The 18,623-nt window shown below is 36.7% G+C and overlaps 3 protein-coding genes across 3 annotated transcripts; all 3 read right to left on the bottom strand.

The window, feature by feature from the left end:
* Nucleotides 1–3,816: 3,816 nt before the first annotated feature.
* Nucleotides 3,817–6,607, bottom strand: LOC147520547 (cysteine proteinase mucunain-like). Its single transcript, XM_086592088.1, has 5 exons — nt 5,951–6,607; nt 5,364–5,599; nt 5,072–5,212; nt 4,285–4,746; nt 3,817–4,154 (listed from the first exon to the last, which is right to left on the bottom strand). The coding sequence occupies exons 1-5, from the start codon at nt 6,420–6,422 to the stop codon at nt 4,050–4,052; spliced, it is 1,416 nt and encodes a 471-aa protein (XP_086448214.1). The 5' UTR covers nt 6,423–6,607; the 3' UTR covers nt 3,817–4,049.
* A 2,049-nt stretch (nt 6,608–8,656) lies between these two features.
* On the bottom strand, nt 8,657–13,624 carry LOC147520546 (auxin efflux carrier component 2-like). Its single transcript, XM_086592087.1, has 6 exons — nt 11,879–13,624; nt 10,684–10,978; nt 10,495–10,580; nt 10,232–10,389; nt 9,217–9,293; nt 8,657–9,124 (listed from the first exon to the last, which is right to left on the bottom strand). Exons 1-6 carry the CDS (start codon nt 12,987–12,989, stop codon nt 9,058–9,060), a joined length of 1,794 nt encoding a protein of 597 aa, XP_086448213.1. The 5' UTR covers nt 12,990–13,624; the 3' UTR covers nt 8,657–9,057.
* An 892-nt stretch (nt 13,625–14,516) lies between these two features.
* Nucleotides 14,517–17,627, bottom strand: ATS9 (non-ATPase subunit 9). The gene is made up of 3 exons (XM_086592089.1): nt 17,503–17,627; nt 17,351–17,383; nt 14,517–16,078 (listed from the first exon to the last, which is right to left on the bottom strand). Exon 3 carries the CDS (start codon nt 16,051–16,053, stop codon nt 14,755–14,757), a length of 1,299 nt encoding a protein of 432 aa, XP_086448215.1. The 5' UTR covers nt 16,054–16,078; nt 17,351–17,383; nt 17,503–17,627; the 3' UTR covers nt 14,517–14,754.
* Nucleotides 17,628–18,623: the final 996 nt, after the last annotated feature.

Here is an 18,623-nt window from a genome sequence, read left to right as displayed (position 1 = left end):
GGTAACTAACGGTGTTATCTAAAACTCAAAAATAAACAAAACCAAAAAAATTAAAACAAATCACAACTAAAAAAGCAATCTTGTGTGGGCGCACCTAAAGGGGTCGTTTGTTTTTCTAAGCCTCTGAATGCTAAATTCTAAATGCTAAATGACACATCTTCTGAATGCTGAATGCTAATTGCTGAACTTTGAAATACATGTTTGTTTTCTGTCAAAATAATCTCGCTCTGAATACTGAATATAAATCATTTGGACAATTTCACCCGTTATTATCTATTTTGAGCACAACTTAATTGTTTATAAAAACAAAAGATATGAAAATACCAAGTTAAATTAAATTACATGTTATTATTATAGAAGCGAAAATAAATGTATTTATCTATTTATTATTTTTTCAGCTAATTAGTTAGAAAAATGAGATGAGGTTATAATAAATCATTTATCTATTTAATTATTTTCGGCTAATAATAAATCATTTATCTATTTATTATTTATTAAGAAAAATGATTGTTTTAAATATGAGATAAGGTTATTATAGATGTCGACTATTGGTGGACATTGAAGAAAATTTTGATTTTTCAATTCAAAGTTTGAGAGACAGATGTGAGGGCAAAAAGGAAACCGTACTTCAACATCTCTAAGTTCAGCATTCAGCGAGACCTTAGGTGCGAAACGCTGAAGACATTTTTAGCTACTGATCACTGAAACAACTTAAAAAAACAAACAACTTTTACACCTCTTAATGCTTAAAACTTATGATTTAGAAGCTCTGAATGCTGAAAAGTCAAAAAACAAACAACACCTAACACTGCTAGATAAACATCGAGATATAAGTATTTAGATTCGGAGCTAACTTCGTTTTTTCATACTAGTCTGAGGCTCTGAGCTAACTTCGTTTATTCATACTAGTATGATGATGCAGGTGCTACGCACCTTTGACCAATTCTATAAAATAAATTACAAAAATTGAATTATTTATTTAAATTTTCTATATGTAGTATTTTTTTATTTTTATTTTGCTTTGGGCGTAGAGGTAAATTCACATAATTATAAGGGCAAAACAGTCAAAAAAATAGTGACCAAGAGTCACACATTTTTTAATATTAAATCACTGTGGGGGTCAGAATTTTTAAAATAGTAAAAGATCGTGTTGATGTATCATAAAACACAAAACAGACTACAACCTCAACAAAAGAGAAGGAGGGAGAGAGAACAAGATACCATTTTCCCAATATATTTGGTATTCATATTAGAAGAATAGCGAGATTATTTTTCCGGTGTGGCAATCTTCATGTAGAAAGAGTTATTTGGCTTGGTTTTCTTTAATAGGGGGAGTCATTCCCGACTAATATATTTTTTTTTTGCTAACCGGGTGTCTAGGCCAGCTTACACTCACCTCGACTAATCCGAAGCCCTAGTTGAAAATTCGACCGGGTAATGTCTCGCCAGTGGCCTTAAGGGGAATCGAACTAATACACTCATTTTCTAGTATCAAATCAAATATTCCATTTAATATTTGTCTCACTTTCCACTGGGAACTTCTTTACCAACCAATCGAAGGGCGAAGAGCTCTCTGCTTCGAGTAGTGCACTGGAATATAAGGCAATGTGGTTAATCAGTGCGTAACTAATATCAATTTATCTGCCCTACTAATGGATTCGTCCCTGGAATTGGGATCAGGATAAATATATGACATTGGAGAAGATTGCTTTCTATCCGGAACAGTCCAAAATTTATTTATTTATTTATCTTTTGAAACAAGAAGTGACAAGATATAGAATGGGTTCGGGGAATACAGTGGGTTTATGATTAACAAAAATAAGACAATATGTTGAGATTTACGGGTGGGTTTATGATTAACATAAAGAAGCCAATATGTTGAGATTTATGGGTGGTAGACATCAAATGGAAAGGATGTATTTATGCCGAGTACCACACTTTCATTTGTTTAAGGATCAAACTATTTAGGGGAGATCCTCATAATCACCATACCCTTCGATATTTGGCAATGAAAGAATATGAAGATAAGCATAATATTTCCTTATTTTTAATGAATTGTTTTTCAATTTTTTTGTTAACTTAATATAACACCATTACTACCTTCGGTTTGGGTGTTAAATGAGTGGACATATGTCGATTTATTTTGGCAAGGTGTAAAAGCTTGGGTGTTTGAATCCTATTTATTTATTGTCAATAAATATTTATTAGTGGAAAATAAACACGTTTGGCCTCCATTTTTCTAAAAAGTAGTTTTTTACCAAAAAAAATATTTATTGGTCCACAAAACATGTTTTATAAAAACTAACTAAAACTTTAAGATAAAAAAACTATTTTTTTTTGGGGTTTTTCATTTTGGGCAAGGCAAATGGACCGTCGGATGTATTAGTACTAAACACCGCAATATGGGTCGAGAAATATCGTGTGAAATCTGTTGGTTTGATAAAAATAGTTTTTAAGAAAAATCACAACCAAATATGTTTATTTAAAAATTGTTTATAGAATAATTTTTTTTTTTAAAAAAATTTTTTTTTTAAAAAATGTTTTTTTGAAAAAATGAGATCCACACACCCACTTAACTTTTCCACCTGGGCGCGGAGAATATCTGGTCTCTTAAATAAACTTGACTGCAACTGAATGACACCATAATAGAGGACACTACTACTGCCATACGTCCACATTCCTAAAGATTATGACAACCTCAACAAGCTACTCACTTACTACCTATGCTACCAATATCGGTAATTTCGGCCGATTAATTGCGTCTCGCTTGTAAACCGATTAGATTTTACCAATTTTAAAGATTTTCTCACTAAACCGATTTAATCACTTAACCAATTAATCGGTTGGAAAAACAAGTTAACTCTTATACTATTATATATTTTGAAATTGTCAAATATACACATCCCATATAACCGGTTAACCGCATATCCCTCATCAACCAATTAGTTAATTAGTTTTGAAAACCGATTTTAACTGCTTACCTTACTACTTTTCTAATCCTACCAACCTATGACCCATTCGGCCATTCCACAACCTAAAACCTAGATTTTATTTATTTTTTTCTATCGTAGATTGAACGACTTTTCTTAATTAGGTCTCTTTTCGCGTTTTATAGTACTGTCGTATGCTCCTTGGTTTCACGCCCTTGATTCTCAACTCATCAATCGGTGTACAACTCCATTACATTACGTGGGCTATTATCCCCAGCGCCTCATGACGTGCCATCTCAGTGGTCACGAATATAGCTGCTGTGCCCAATTGTGCTTAAAACGTGTAAAGGAGCAATGGCATGTGCCAAACAACCCCACCATCTCCATAAAAGTGTGTTTTATAAGAACGTTAATAAAGTGCAATTGGGCTTATTTTTCCTTAGAAAGTAAACGATTTGGATTAGTTCTCAAGTTTTAAATTTTTAATGAAGTAGCGGCTTTCACATACATAGGTTTCCGTAATTGAGCGTGTGCCTGTGTTTGTGGTGTCTCAACAGCTATCTAGCATATTTAATTTGTTTAGAGGACAATGCATTAGAAGGGGGAATGTGGGATCATAGAGCATCTTTAGAAATTGAAAACTATAGCCATTTAGTGTTTTAGTTCCATATCTGCACCAAAATTCACGTTCTCACGGCAGTTTCCGACTCCTTACCTCAAAATTTCTCCAACCACCATATGCTTGACAGGGCCATAACTAAAGATAAAATGAAAGTAACGGGAGTGGAGATCCAGCTTTGAGTATATATATGGCTACAAAGCGGAAAGAACCAAACATCTAATACAAGCAGTAAAAACACATGCACAGATAATGAATACCAGCATATCTAAGAAACTTTAATTATTCTGGTAAGTTTATTATATTTACAGAGAAAGTTGAAAGTAGTTCAATAAACATAGTTCATCCATCCTTTAAAAATAGGAACATATATCCACAAAACACCCACTTCGACGCCCCATGGAAGATTTTTCAGGAGAAGGGTGTGAATCTACAAGTTAGAAAGATCAGAAGAGGAAAAAGAAAGCAATCTCAGGGCTTTAAAACGAGACGTAATTTCCTCAATAACTGCTTATTCCCTTGTTAACTCCACCATTACTATAAGCCCAGTATGGTTTAGCAGGAGTCCGCTTCAATGCTTTCACTCCCAATGGATTGTCCTTGCTCTGTACAAAGATTAAAAAAAGAGGAAAAGGTTAGCAACAAAAAAACACACGGACACACAGAAAATAAAGGGACAAAATTAAAGTAACATATTGTCAAAAAGTTTCAAGGCAATAAGAATGTGTTACATACCATTTGGCAAGTCCCAACTTCAATGTTGCAGACGGGATACTCATGTGGACAGCAGCTATTGTGATCAGCACAGCAGGTAGCAGATTCAAGTCCGCAGCAACCCCATGCTAAGCAGTATTTACCATATTCATACAGACAACAGCAGGTGCTGCTGGCAGGGCAGGAGTAGTACCTGTCACAAACAGAGGGGGCTTCAACAGGAGTGGGGGGAGGAGAAGGACCAGGTTTGGGAGGGTTCTGGCCCTTCTTTGTGGGGTACGAAGCCTGCATTGCAATCCCACACTTGCCAGTGCTATTGGTACTGCTAGCTACATTACGCTCTAAACGGATAAACCCATTCTCTCCCCAGTTGGCTCCCCATGAGTTCTTCACAATCCAGTAGTCCACGCCATTATCTGTACCATAACCAACAGCAGCAACACCATGGTCCAGTGCTGTTCCACATCTTCCGGTAAACACGCCCTACAGAATGAGTCAAATTTCATTTATTAGTTACAATATAAGACTTACTAGATGGTTTTCTTTCACAATAGGTCATTATCAGATAACTCCCAGACGCTATGTAACATCTGCATTAACCAACTCCTTACAAGTGTGATACTGAAAACCAAAATGTATTCTATTTGTCAATTGTTAAATTGATGTTAGACACCTTAAGTAGAGACAAGAAATCCTAGAAGATTTAAAATTTAGTCAAGTTAAAGGAGTATTACAAAATAATTCAAAATTTATGTTGTATCAAGCAATTCAATGCAGCCCATACAAATGAATGGTTAAGAGTGTTTACCGATTGGTAGAGTTGAAAAGCCCTCCCACCAGCTTCAATGGCTACACTTACAGGCTGGTGAGCCACCGCCTTTTGCAAAGCCTTCTCATCATTTGTTGGGACATCTTCAAACCCATCTATGGATACAACTCGGGAATTTTTCTGCATCACAACATTACAATGATTATTTTAAAAACCACATCATGCTAACTATCATAACCATGTGAGAAAAAACATCATCTTTCATTCACAATATCAAAACTCGACCATGTTTAACACATAATATTATAGTCTGTTGAGGGATGGTACCAACCCGATACTGGTCGCATTGACCATCCAAGGCTTTGTAAGGATAATCTTCCTCAGTGTCGATCCCACCATTTTTTATGATGAAGTCAAAGGCGTAATCCATGAGACCACCATTGCATCCCTGGTTATATGTTGTATCGCAGTCTACCAACTCCTGCTCCGACAACGATACAAGATCATCCGTAACAATCTTGTTTATCCCTTCCACAGCAGCAACAGTTGAAAACGCCCAGCAACTCCCTTCATTATTATTTTCAATCAACAAAAAAACATCAATTAACCATTCTAAGATACAATCATGTGCATGACTCCATAACCAACCAATATACAGTGTCGTTTTCAATAGATCAAGTTAATATTTTTGCGGATATGGTCAAACTTTAACAACCAACCTAAAGACCAGCTAATCAACAATCAACATCAGCGTGAGCCACCAACTAGTCCATGACACATGCCATATGTTATATGTTGTGTGCAACTAAATAAAACAACCCCTAACAAAAATCAAAATATAACCTTTAACATAATTAGCTAGATAATTTTTAAATAAAAATTAAAACTTTAAAAATAAAAGAAAACAAGACGACTCACCGCAACTTCCTTGATCTTTGACTTCAGCAACAGCCCCTTTTTCTCTCCAATCAACAGACTCAGGAAGATCATCACCCTTACGAAGAACATATCTAGCACTCTTAGGCCTAGCAAATTTTCTATAAAGATCAATCTTAGTCCCTAAATATCTCTTTCTATATTCCTCATTTGTCAAATCAGCAAACTTATTCAACCCCAAAACATAACTATGTCCTTGAGCATTATGTTCATCTATAAACTTTAAATTATCTTTAAATATCTCAAACCTTTTTTCCTTCTCTCCCAAGGCATTATAATTCTTTCCGTTCCTCACTAACCACGTCTCATATATACCCATTAGTTCCTTGTCCGTTCTAGATGATGGTGACTTATAGGAGATTATGGACATGTCTAGTGCTGATGAAACAGTGATGAAAAGAAAAAAGAGGCCAACCATTGTTGAGAAAGAAGATGATGATCTGAAGAAACCCATGGTTGGAAGGAAAGTTTTTTTTATGATGAACAGAGAAACTTGTGCAGGGGTGGTATATATAGGCGCAATAGAAGGGGTGTTAAAGTTTGAGTTGGATTGCGTAAACTAAACTGGGTTAACGTAGGAGTTGTATTTTTATCTGGTTTTTCGATATTAATTCGACCTCTTAGAAATATCACAGAAGTTTACCATATTGCCCTTGACACGGTTACCGAGAGCATCACGACACTGTTAGTTGGTGGAGTGATTTGTCTAGTTAATTTTGTTAGCGAACGAGACTTCAACCTGCTAACTAACTACGTGGAGAATCATCTCCACGGCTAGAAAAAACTTAAGCTATGAAAAAAAAAAAATTCGCTACAAAAATATTTGATATGAAAGTAATGGAAAAGAGTTTTTAAAATCGTTTGATATTTTTTTTTTTTTAATTAAAAAAATGTTTGATATGAGTTTCGTGGAGAATTCTGAAAATGAGTACTCATTTTAATTCTATATAAATTCAGAACAACATTTTAATTGATTACTCATATCAAACGAGCTATAATGTCATTTAGCTATGAGATCTCCGATTTTTTTTTTCATTTATTATCATATGTTTTGATTTTCGTTTTTTGATTCTTGAGATCTTGAAAAATATTATACTATTGCTGCAATAATTAATGACCCATAGAACCAGTGAATAAAGGTATGTTGGATTTAGCAATTTCGTCATTTCAAATTTTAGAAGAGATTGGTTGACATTGAAGTAGGATTTTCACAAAAAAAATTTCACCCTTTTCCAAGTCCAAGAACTGCCTAGAGTACTAACTCATTATTATTTGTTATTTTCCATCATTTGATTTATTAAAGGGGAGAATTGTCTTTCCAACACGAGTAAAAAAAGTTAATGAGAAAAGGAAGACCAAGTGCTACTGTGCACGTGGGCTGGAATGTTAGATAGATTAGCCACGAAGGAAACCAATCCCCCCAAAACTGGGATTAACTTCAACAACAGGCTCTGGTTGGTCATCATCTAGATTCACGGTTGGACAAACGGCAAACCGAAAATGTTGACCTTAATGGCTTATCCGATTGGTTCAGCGAGAGGTCCATCATACCTGTTTTAGAAATTTGGCCAGATACCTTAAAATTTTCATGTGGGTCGGTAGCAACTGTTGTTCTTTTCCGAAAATATTGCAAGTAGATCACGAGGACATTGGACACTGGAAACTAGACCAGATTTGGATTGTCCGAATGTTTTATTGTCTATTAGTTATATGAAGGAAGTCAAGTAGACTAAAATTCAGAACCAATGGCAGGATCAGTGGACTAGTGCCTCAGCCTGAACTACTATTGTGTCCAAAGTTGGACGCTAGAAGCCTAGAAACACTCTTTCTGTTTGGTGATTCCCCTTCATTGTTTAACCCGTCCCACGCTTTCTATGCTTGCTGTTATAGGTGCCTATCTTCATCCTTCAAATTTCAATGAATCTTGTGTTTAGAACATCTCTAGGTGGCCTCAAACCTGTTTTTTCATTTATTTGTTTGAGAAAAGTTCAATTTTATTGGAATTTCATCTCTTTGGAATCCGGATCATCAACTTGTTGGTAATTCTTGTTAAGCAAATTTGGCAAATTTAGATCGATGTAAAGTGACTTTTTAATTTGACCCATTATTGCAAATGTCGCCCTACTTTTTTTTTTGATCGACTACGCCACTCCTAATATCCAGCTCTCCAATGTTGAGTTTTTTTTTTTTTTTTTTTTTAGAGAATGTTGCGTGCCATTTTGGAATTGTACATGGGTTACACTTGGAATTGTACATAGGATAATAAGCATGGGTTGTTTCAAGATAATCGAATTTGCGACCGCCTAGAGTTGGTCGAAATTTGTGACCAGCTTCTTCAAAAAATTCTTCAAATTTGAAGAATATACTACCACCACCTAAAAATGCTCTTATTAGGAAACAATTCAGCCACAATAAGAGAAACGCATTCAATCACCAACCATGAGGTAAGCAGGCAACACCTTACAATTATTATTATTATTTTTATATATTATGGTGAAGAAGAACATAATTTTTCTTTTTTAGTTTTTGTTATAGGGTTTCCTTGATAAATGTACAAGATAAGAGCTGTTTTTTGTCACGATTCATCCTCACAAAATGCCGACTCATATGAACATTTTTAACCTTGTCAAAATAGAATTATAAGTTGGACAATATAATTAAAAAATAAATGATAAAAAGTAGCAATGGTTTGAGTCATGTATTTTCTATTAAGTATTAACTAACTGAATGATATAGCAGATGTGCATAAATTATAGAAATTAATCGTTATCATTCTCCTCGCTTCAATCCCCTACGCCCTAACTCCCTAAGGGGGAAACGACCACGTGATCGAATTCTCTAGTTTTTTCCGTTCTTTTCAAAAGCTGTTTGGATTGGTATATATATGCGCCAATGGTCGATCACAAGAGGCATGGGTGCACAACAACTCTGAATCATTTGGAGTATTTTTAGACCATTTTCATATCCTATCCACCTCAGTTACCAAAAAAAATATCCTATCCACCTCAACCTGCTTTTTGATATATAGTACGACTGTAGCACTATATGTCTATCTTTGGTTCTCTGTCTCATTGGTTTCACTTAATTACTCAGAGCTCAAGAAGAATGTAGTAGGTTATTGATATGGGCAATGCAAGCAGCAGTCCAAAGATTACCCTGCCAAATATAAAACGTATATCAGAACATATCAAATAAACAGAGGAAAGAGGGAGGAAAGTGAAGCCTTGATTTAAAATTCTGTAACGTACGATGAGCTGAGTATGCCTGCATGGGCATTATACTCCTTAGCAAATACAAAGGGGACAATTCCTAGAGGAAGAGCTGCCTGTAAACATAAAAAAGTTATTATCATTTGTTTACGAGGAGAGAGATGCAAAAAAGCAAGTCGATATACAAATTAGTTCAATTTGTAGTTCTCACCAAAAGACGCATTTTATGTACTAAAAAATTTTCCGCCTTATTTTTTGAGGTAGCCTATGAACGCAACTAATTTTTTTATTTGCTTCTAAGTTATAAGAGCATATCTAGGTGGTGGTGGTATCACCTTTAAATTTGAAGGCAAAATTTGAAGAAATTGGACGCAAATTTTGATCAATTCCTAGAGTATTATTGTACTTCTCACCAGAAGACGCATTTTATGCACTAAAAAATTTTCCGCCTTTTTTTTTGAGGTGGCATGTGAACCGTGAACGCAACTAATTTTTTACTAAGTGGTGGTAGTATCACCTTCAAATTTGAAAGCGAAATTTAAAGAAATTGGACGCAAATTTTGACCAACTCTAAGTGGTCGCAAATATGGAACGCAAATTTAAATATAGGGTCTACAATGCGCGCCATTGGTAACATCGCACGCCAGTATTATTGTCGCTAAGGTTGAAAAAAGTGAAAAAAAAATATCCACATGACATTCCCAATGTAGCGCCAAAATTGAAAAAGTCAAAAAAAAAACCCACGCGACATTAGGAGTGGCGCTGACAATACCACTGGCCGCAAGCAGTGTGCTTTGGTAAAAGTCAAAAAAAAATTTGGGGCGACATTACCATTGTCGCTCCGCATCCGCATCCGAAATCCCAAATTTGCGAGTTAAAATGCGGCTAGACAGGTGATACGACCGAATTTGCTTCCACCTAGAGTTGGATTTCCGCAAAATTCCGAGTTTTAAAAGCAAATTTAAAGAATTTGGGAGGTGATACTACCACCTAGAGATGCTCTAACCATTCCGCTTATTTTGAATTCGAAAGATATAGTGGAGTTTTCAGGCACCTGAAGAATAGCAACATGCAGAAGCACTCCTCGAAGACCTACTGCGATGGAAGTTGCTGCAATTACGGCCGGGCCTGCCAAAAATCTAACAGCCAGGGCAAAAGTGGCTACTCTTTTACGACATGTCATCAACTTTGGTTGCAAAGCCATGAACAAACCTGATTCAAAATTTCAAAATAAGTGAGGTATTGGTTATAACTTATAAGTACTCATTATATTGCTAAAACTCATTATATTGCTAAAAGTTTATTTTTGATGAGTACCTAGAGCGAACATAGACATTCCAAGCCCTGTATTAGATAGTATGTTGATCGATCCTGACACTATTGAAGGCATTTTGATGTGAAATCTGCCAATTACAAAGCCAAACTGTCTCAGTAGTTTCTGAAGGCTTGTACTCAACTTCGAAAAAAGTTAAGTGAATTAAGATAGAGTTTGAGTGTCATTTGTACCTGTAACTCACCAGTGCCCATACGAGAGCAATGACACTTGAATAAGTGTTGGGATTTCTAATGAGCTTCCTCCACACCATGATAACTATGAGTCTGGTCATCACACTTAAAGGAGGGATCTGATTACCACCTCCAAGCCTCTTTTCATCTTCCCCCACTGCTTCCATATCAACCATCTTCTGGCTCAAATGTTGTGAGCCATCTAATCGAGACTTTGACCGATCTTCGATTTGGGATTCTCCATCACGCATTCCTTTTCTTTTAGGAAAATCTATTTCACTGATGTCATGCATGCCTGTAAATCACATTATACAAACTGTATCAGGAAAATTACAGACAAAAGTCAAAATTGTTACATATACTGTTGATCTATGATCTATCTAATAAGGAATGGCAGCATGGTGGTCCACCCCTTGTCATCAGTTCAAGGATCCCAGGTGCATGGCGTTAAGGTTGCACAGTACACCTTTTTTTTTATTATTTTTCTTTTTCGCCAAAATGCACAGTACCATTTAAGAATTAAGATTACTTGATATTTGGGTTCTCCACAACAATGTTTTAAACGTGAAAGCGCGACGCGAGGCGTAAGCCTCAAGCGTCAAGACATTTTTTTAAGTCTGAAAATTTCCTATTACGTAAATATAAAGATCCAAGTTGTATAATTAAAAGTAAAACAAGAAAAATCAATAAAATGAAGTACGCTAACTCATACCCAATTACACACAACAATTTTTTAGAAAGTTGAGAACTAGAGATATTACTCATAATTTAGTTTGGTTAAGAGTATATATGTTTACTCCTTTTTACAGGACAAGAAGTAAACAGATTATAAATATGGAAAGATAAACAATTGCAACACTTAGAAAATTTCAAAAGATGTATTAGATTGCTCACTTAATAATAATTAAAATCGATGTCTTCTTCATAATGTGGACAGTTTATTTTGCAATAGAGGCATACCCCTCACTACTGAAGCGTATGCTTCAGGAACGCCTCAGTGCTTCATGAACGCCTCACACAGTGAAGCATACGCTTCCAGTGCAAAAACGCCTAGCTCAATGCTTCTAGGGCGCTTTAGGTACGCCTCACCTTGAGGCGCCGCCTCAAGCGCCCTTTTAAACACTGCTCCAAATGGAAAGAAATTATCAAGATTGTGTTTCTAGTTTCTACCAAACAGAAAGAGGAAAGGTTTTACCTCTTGAAGAATCTACTGCACCAAAATCAGCAGCACCAGCTCTATTAACTGGGCGTCCTTCCCAAGCAGGAGAATCATTTGAACTCCAAACAAACATGTGAATGCCCTTGTTTGGATTAGTACCACCACCTTCTTTCCTATTACCAACACTAGGTGAACCGGAAAATATTGGATTTTGAGGAGGGTATGAAGAACTTAATTCACCATTCGACACCTTAGCGCTCATACTCCTCCATCCTTTCTTCTTTTCAAAACTCGTCATTTCGTCGGTGGTACCACTTTGAAAACTATTTGTATATCCATGCTTAGGACTAGGCATCATGGGGTAAAAGTCTGTCTGATTAATGCTAGAAGCCCTTGGCATCGGCTCTCGTGAGGAAGGAATTGAGTAGAGCTCGACTCCAGTGAGATTTGATGGAGTCGCTGAATTTACTGAATTCCATCCACCTAATTTGTTATAAGAAGATAAAACTGATTTAGAAGACGTCGATCTCCTAACTCTTACATAGAGCTTTCCATCTTCGCCAATCTCTGCACTGGCTTCTAATGGCTCACGCCCATTGAGAGACAAAACATCTGATTCTACCGTAAAGGAAGTAATGGAGCCAGCAGTGTCAGGGAATTGTTCTGCCATAAGGAGCCTTGCTCCTCTATATTCAAACATGACGAGCAGAAGAGTGTACCAGATTACACTTTGTAAGACCACAATTTGAACCATTAGATCACTGGAAGAGTTACCATACATGGCTTTAAGAAGAGGAACACCAATAACAAGTGTATTTGGCAGAGTTGAGAGAGAGAAGAGCGATATCATCCACTCAATACTGCCATTAAATAACACATGCCACAAAAGAAGTGCAAAGAGAATGACTACCTTTTGAAGGGAGTCTGCCGCGAGAAACCGAAAGTTCATCGCATATGGATCGTTCTGGGAGATGAAATGGAAGGAAAGGAAAGGAATAGCAAAGACAGCAACAAAACGATTGATGCCAGAACACTGGTCAGGACTGAATATCTTCCACAACTTCACCGATGCATATGCTAATACCATTGCCACATAGAGGGGAACAATCGCCGCTAATACTTCGTACACGTCCTTGCCTTTGATCATGCTTGTTGAGATGTTAGAAAGGGAGGGGTTGTGTGTGTGTGTGTGCCTGTGTATTTCTTGATGTTATAGTGGTTTAGAAAATCTCAATCAAGATTTAGAAGGCAAGTCAATAAATGACAGAAGCAAAAATGATAGTGAAGAGAAGCTCTCTTTCCCTTTCTTCTCCTTGTTGAGACTTGAGAGGAGGACGTGTTTCTATCTTTCTTAGCTCACTCTCCCCAACTTGTGGAAATAGTAAAAAGGGTGCCTCTCTGTTCTTCTTAAGTTTAGATAGAGATGAAGAAATGGCGCTCACCCTTTCGTCTTCTAAGTTCTAACTAGCTAGTGTTGTAGTGATTTTATTGGAAAATTTAGGATATATATATGAATTAAGACATTCAAGTGTTCAACATAAGGAGACCGGAAAAGATCTGGCCATTAAATACCGGTGCTACCATAGATTTTTGAGTATTAACATTCTTCCCTTTATTTGTACGTCCCAATAGCCAAATACAGTGTCCCTAAATCCTGAGTAATCTTTTGATATCTCAATGAAATCTTCTACAGATAGTACTACCTTTAGAATTGGTGGTTTGAAACTTGCAAAATAGACTAACAGAGAGAATTGAAGTCTCTTTTTTTTCCTCCTACAACATATGAATACTTGGAACCGAATCATTTTCCATATACTGTCAAAAATTAATCGTGTAAGCTTAAAGGTTTGTTCACCCTTCATTCAGATGTCTACATGTTCACCCTCTTCCAACAATTATCCTACTTATTTGGAAAATTTAAATTTTATAAACATTCCAAATTTATTGGGGTGACAATGTGCCATTGCTTTGTTTTTGGTTGTTAATTCATTTTGTTGCCTTCTAAGATATTCGCTATTAACATTTCACATATATAGTCAAACATTTAAACTACCAATCCTTCAATCTTTAAATGAGATTGCACTAAAACTAGAACCTTTATCCATAACGTTTTAATGGCACCCCTTTTGAGTAATTCTATCATAAAAGTGAGAGACATACAAATTTCTGAGAACAGCGCTTCTGCGCATCCCTACTTTTTCGTCCTGCTATTGCAAGTCAATTGCAAGTCACTACTTGAATAACCATGTTTTGCACTGGAAATACACGTGGCCGGTGTCATAATGTAAATCAACGATGACCTTTAAGAACTTGGGTTTTAGCAAGCTTGTTCAGTTTCAGTTTCCCTCCTAGTTCTAGTAAAACGTTCATGGAATTAATGGTAAAGACAATTTGTTATCTAACGTTGTAATTAATCACTCAGTATCCATTTGGTTCAAATTATCCAATTTCCAGCAATTTACTCAATCACCAACTGGTAAACCAATTTCTTTGACTGATAAGTGATAACATACCAGCTTAAGCTTTGATCCCTGCAATATCAAGGACTTTATCTCAATGGTCTAGTCTTTGTTGATGAGCTGCACAGCAATCCATTCCTCAAATAAATGTACCACGGTTATATCAAGCACACAGATATGAATAAGAACGAATGAATGATATGGAAACTGGGAAAGACAAAAATAAGCAATAAAATTTGTCATTGGTTCGAGTAACTAACAATCATCAAGTAATTATGGTGTCATAACATTGCTGAAAATAACTACATCAAGATAAAGCCTGGGAGAAAATAACTACCGTCTAGCATGAAAGTAGACAGAACAAGAGAGACATCACAACCACGGATCCATCTTCATAAACCAAGTTGATCTGACACGATTAACAGAAAAAAAAATGATCTGACATTAAATATCTTATGCCATTATCTTAGCAGACCTTACATAGAGACTGTCGACAACCTTGCCAATGTTAGAAATTGTATCAAGTGTTGCTGGGAATATTGCATCTGTCTTGGGATCATCAAAGATGATGAGGCAACCTGCACCTTGATCCAAGGTCCCAGCAAACTTCTTGTCCAGAATCATCTGAGATAACTTCTTCTCCACATGTTCAATGGGCAACTCTATCAGCTCAGCGACATGAGCAATCTCAACCCTAGAGAAAGGCTCAATTAACCTGCAGAGATTCTGTTCCAGAAGAGTGTCATACAAAGACGAGAGGTGCCTGTGGACAATTGGGTCTTCTTCCAACTGGGCCTTATAATCCCGAAGAGCAGTCTCAAAGAACTTCAAGGATCGTTTTGAGTGAGCATCTGCCACCGCTTTCATGGCATCCAGTTCTGGACCAACATATTGTAATCCCGCCTTGGAAGATATTATCCCAGCCACATCATCAGCCTGACTCACCATGATCTTGCATAGTAGCATGTACTTGAGACTGAAGACCGCCCGCGGATCTTCAAGAGCTTTAAAGGCTTCAAATGCTTCAAAGAAATAACTGTAGCCAGTCTTATAATCCTTCTCTTCCGCATGTAGAATCCCACTCTGCAAATCTATAGTACCCTGTTGAGCAGGTGGCACATATATAGCATTTGCTGCTGTTCTTGCAGCGGTGAGTGCTGCTTTCGCCTTTGGCAGGTTACGCAAAGAGAAATGGAGTTTGCTCTCTAACAAGTCTATGTCCACAAGAAGTAGCTTGTCATCTAACCTCCTCACCTCCTTCACAAGGCCAGAAAGAATGGTCAAAGCTTCCGAGTAATCTTTGTTTTCCATCAATAGAGCTGCAAGCCTGGCCTCAACACGTTGTCTAAGAAATGTGCGCTTCTCTGCACGAGTCCACTCCACCATCTCCCTACAAAGTGAAATCTGGAGATCAGAGGTTCCAGGTATCTTAGCTACTGCATCAATTATCCCTCGCACAATCTTTGCAGTTTTGGCCTTGGTAATCTTGGAAAAGAAGGATCTCAATTGAGTCAAAAGGCCACGAAGCTCCTCAGCTCTCTTCTCTTGCGTCAGAAAGTCTGAGAGATTGGAGATGGCCTGTTCTTTTATGCGTAAAGCTTCTAATGAGTCTGCAGGATCTTTAAGTATACGGTAAAGGATGGAAATGGACTCTGATGGACTCTTTGCTTCTAGAGCCTGTGCAAGTGAATCTGTGTTTGCTTCTAGAGCCTGCGCAAGTGAATCTGTCGTTACTGGAAGATATGAAGACATGCCTGCTAAGTTGAATACCAAATTCCTGCAAAACAGAAAAAATACTATAAGAAGATGCATTAATTTGTGTTGCATCTCGACATGCTCTTAATTGCACAACACTCAAAGCTGTAACTTCAAACTTTGTCGAGCATCTGTATTTTTGCTCTATGTTTCCCCCCCTACTACTTTTTCTTGGAGAGAGAAATGAAAATTTCCAATTGGTACATAAAAAGTAAAATACATGCACTTGTACAAGGATATGATAGACAAGAGGATCGTATGCCACAACATATTATACATGCTCTGGCCCAAATCTAAAAAGATATTCAAATCTAAATAGTATATCATGTGGGTGAATGTACATGTATAATTGCTTTGGTTCTCTTTCAAACCCAACAATTTCAATCTCCTCAAGCAATACTTATGTGTAACAAAAATACTAATCAAGGAAGGGTAGAAAAACACTAAAAAGGGTTCTCAAACATGAAAAGTTACTTGGGAATCAATCATACATCTCACACACATGCTTCAAATCTACAACTACAAGGGAACCATTCTCTCAAATGGGAAGAAAGAAAAAACAAAGAGGTACATATAAAGTGAAAGGGTGACCCAATATGACAAGGCTTAAATGATTTAAGCGGAGCCAGCCAAGGGAGAGAACCTTCTTAAATTTATGAATCAACACATTAACAATTATAACTTCATCCCAAAGTCAGTGACAGAAAACGAAAGACATTTCTAGATAATACCTTTTTCAGCTGATTGATGTGATGATAATACCTTTATCATTACCAATGAAGACATGCCTGACTCAACTCATAGAACCACACCATGTACGTGGAATCACTCTCACAGCCTCCCAACATCTTTAATGAACTAAATGAGAAAACAACGAGGATTTGGCAATCTATCACGGCACATTCTACAAATAGCCTCCGGCTCCTCAATGAACCTCTCCGTATCGTCTCACTCTTTATACTAGAGATTATTCAACAATGTTTATGTACCCTAGGAAACTTGCTGTTGCACCATCTTATAAACAACTTAACCCTTTCTCAGTACAATTGTAACGTTAGGTGATTGATTACCTAAAGTGAGTTGACATATTTCACAATGAGTGTTAAATTTATATTGTTCAACCAACAAAGACTCTTTATTTCCCAATTTAAGCCTGTCGGGTAAGTGTTTTTCAACTAAAAACTGTATTTTTTTTAAAATTATACTAAAGTAATTGGCAATAACTTATTGTTTAATATCAGGTTCAATTAAAGTGAGATATAAATCATACTGGTTCAAAAAAAAAAAAAATTACCTTTACAAGGTAAGAATTGGTTGAGTTTGAGATCTGTCGAAAATAAAACAAAGCAGAAATCAGTAACCAAATCGAGATTATAATGAGCTAATTAAAAAAAAAAAAAAGAGTTAATCGAATTGGAGTGTGATAGAAAGGGAAAAAAGAGTTACCTGGCTCGGCTGCGAAGCAAAGTGGTCGATTTGAGATGAGAACTAGAAATAAGTAGTAGTGGTAGGGGAGGGGAGCTTGTCCAGAAAGAAATTTACCTGTAACCGGCCCACTATGGAATGGGCCTATTCTCTTCTTTTAAGGCCTAAAACACAGTCCACTATATAGCCTGTGGGGATTCGTTGGTTGATCTCGCAGCAAGCAGCAGGTAAAAAGTCAAAACTAATAGGCACGTGACCGGACCGGTTTGACTTTTTACTTTTCTTATAGCATTCTCAATGCAGATGGATATGGTGGGAATGTGACTGATATTCACCTATTTAGAGCATTCCCAATGCAAATCAATATATTCCCCCTTTTATCACCTCCACGTAGGCAGTATTTTCCCTCTTGATGAAAAACAAGGTGAAGCAAAGTGCAAAAAAAAATGCAAATGTGAAAAAAAAATCTGCGGGGTTTTATTAATGTAACATCCCCGTCCGGTATTTTGTCCGGTTAGTTAAAAAAATCGAAAAAACATGTAAGACGGAATGAAACATTCCGTCCGAAAAAAACACACGAGACGGAATCCAACATCCCGTCCGAAGTTCACAAGTCAACCACTATCTTGGTTGAAGGTTTCACTTTCATTTCAACTTGGGAAAATAGTCACCGGTTATTCACCTATGCATTAGGCAGTGGTTTTCCACAATTAGAGGTGAATAATTTCACAAACCCCTTCATATTACCCTGCATTGGGAATGCTCTTATGGTTCAAAATCTTTGCCCAATCCAAATGTGAATATGGTGGTGACTATTTTCCCAAGTCAAAACGATGGTGAAACCTTCAACCAAGATAATGACTGAGTTGTAAACTTCGGACGGGATGTTGGATTCCATATGGATTACAAAACTCATTAGACGTAATCCAACATCCCGTCTTGCTATATCTTTTTTTTCAACGGAATCAAACATCCCGTCTGGCTAAAAGAAGATGAAAATGGGTTATTTCGCATCTGTTGATATTATACTCACCAGACGGGATGTTTCATTTCGTCTCGTTATAAAATACTAGACGGGATGTTACATTCCGTCTCGATCAAAAAGCCTCCAGACGGAATCCAACATCCCGTCTGAAATTATT

The sequence above is a fragment of the Coptis chinensis genome, chromosome 2, assembly GCF_015680905.1.
Source record: "Coptis chinensis isolate HL-2020 chromosome 2, ASM1568090v1, whole genome shotgun sequence".
Taxonomy (NCBI): domain Eukaryota; kingdom Viridiplantae; phylum Streptophyta; class Magnoliopsida; order Ranunculales; family Ranunculaceae; genus Coptis; species Coptis chinensis.
This window is presented reverse-complemented; position numbering and strand designations above follow the sequence as displayed.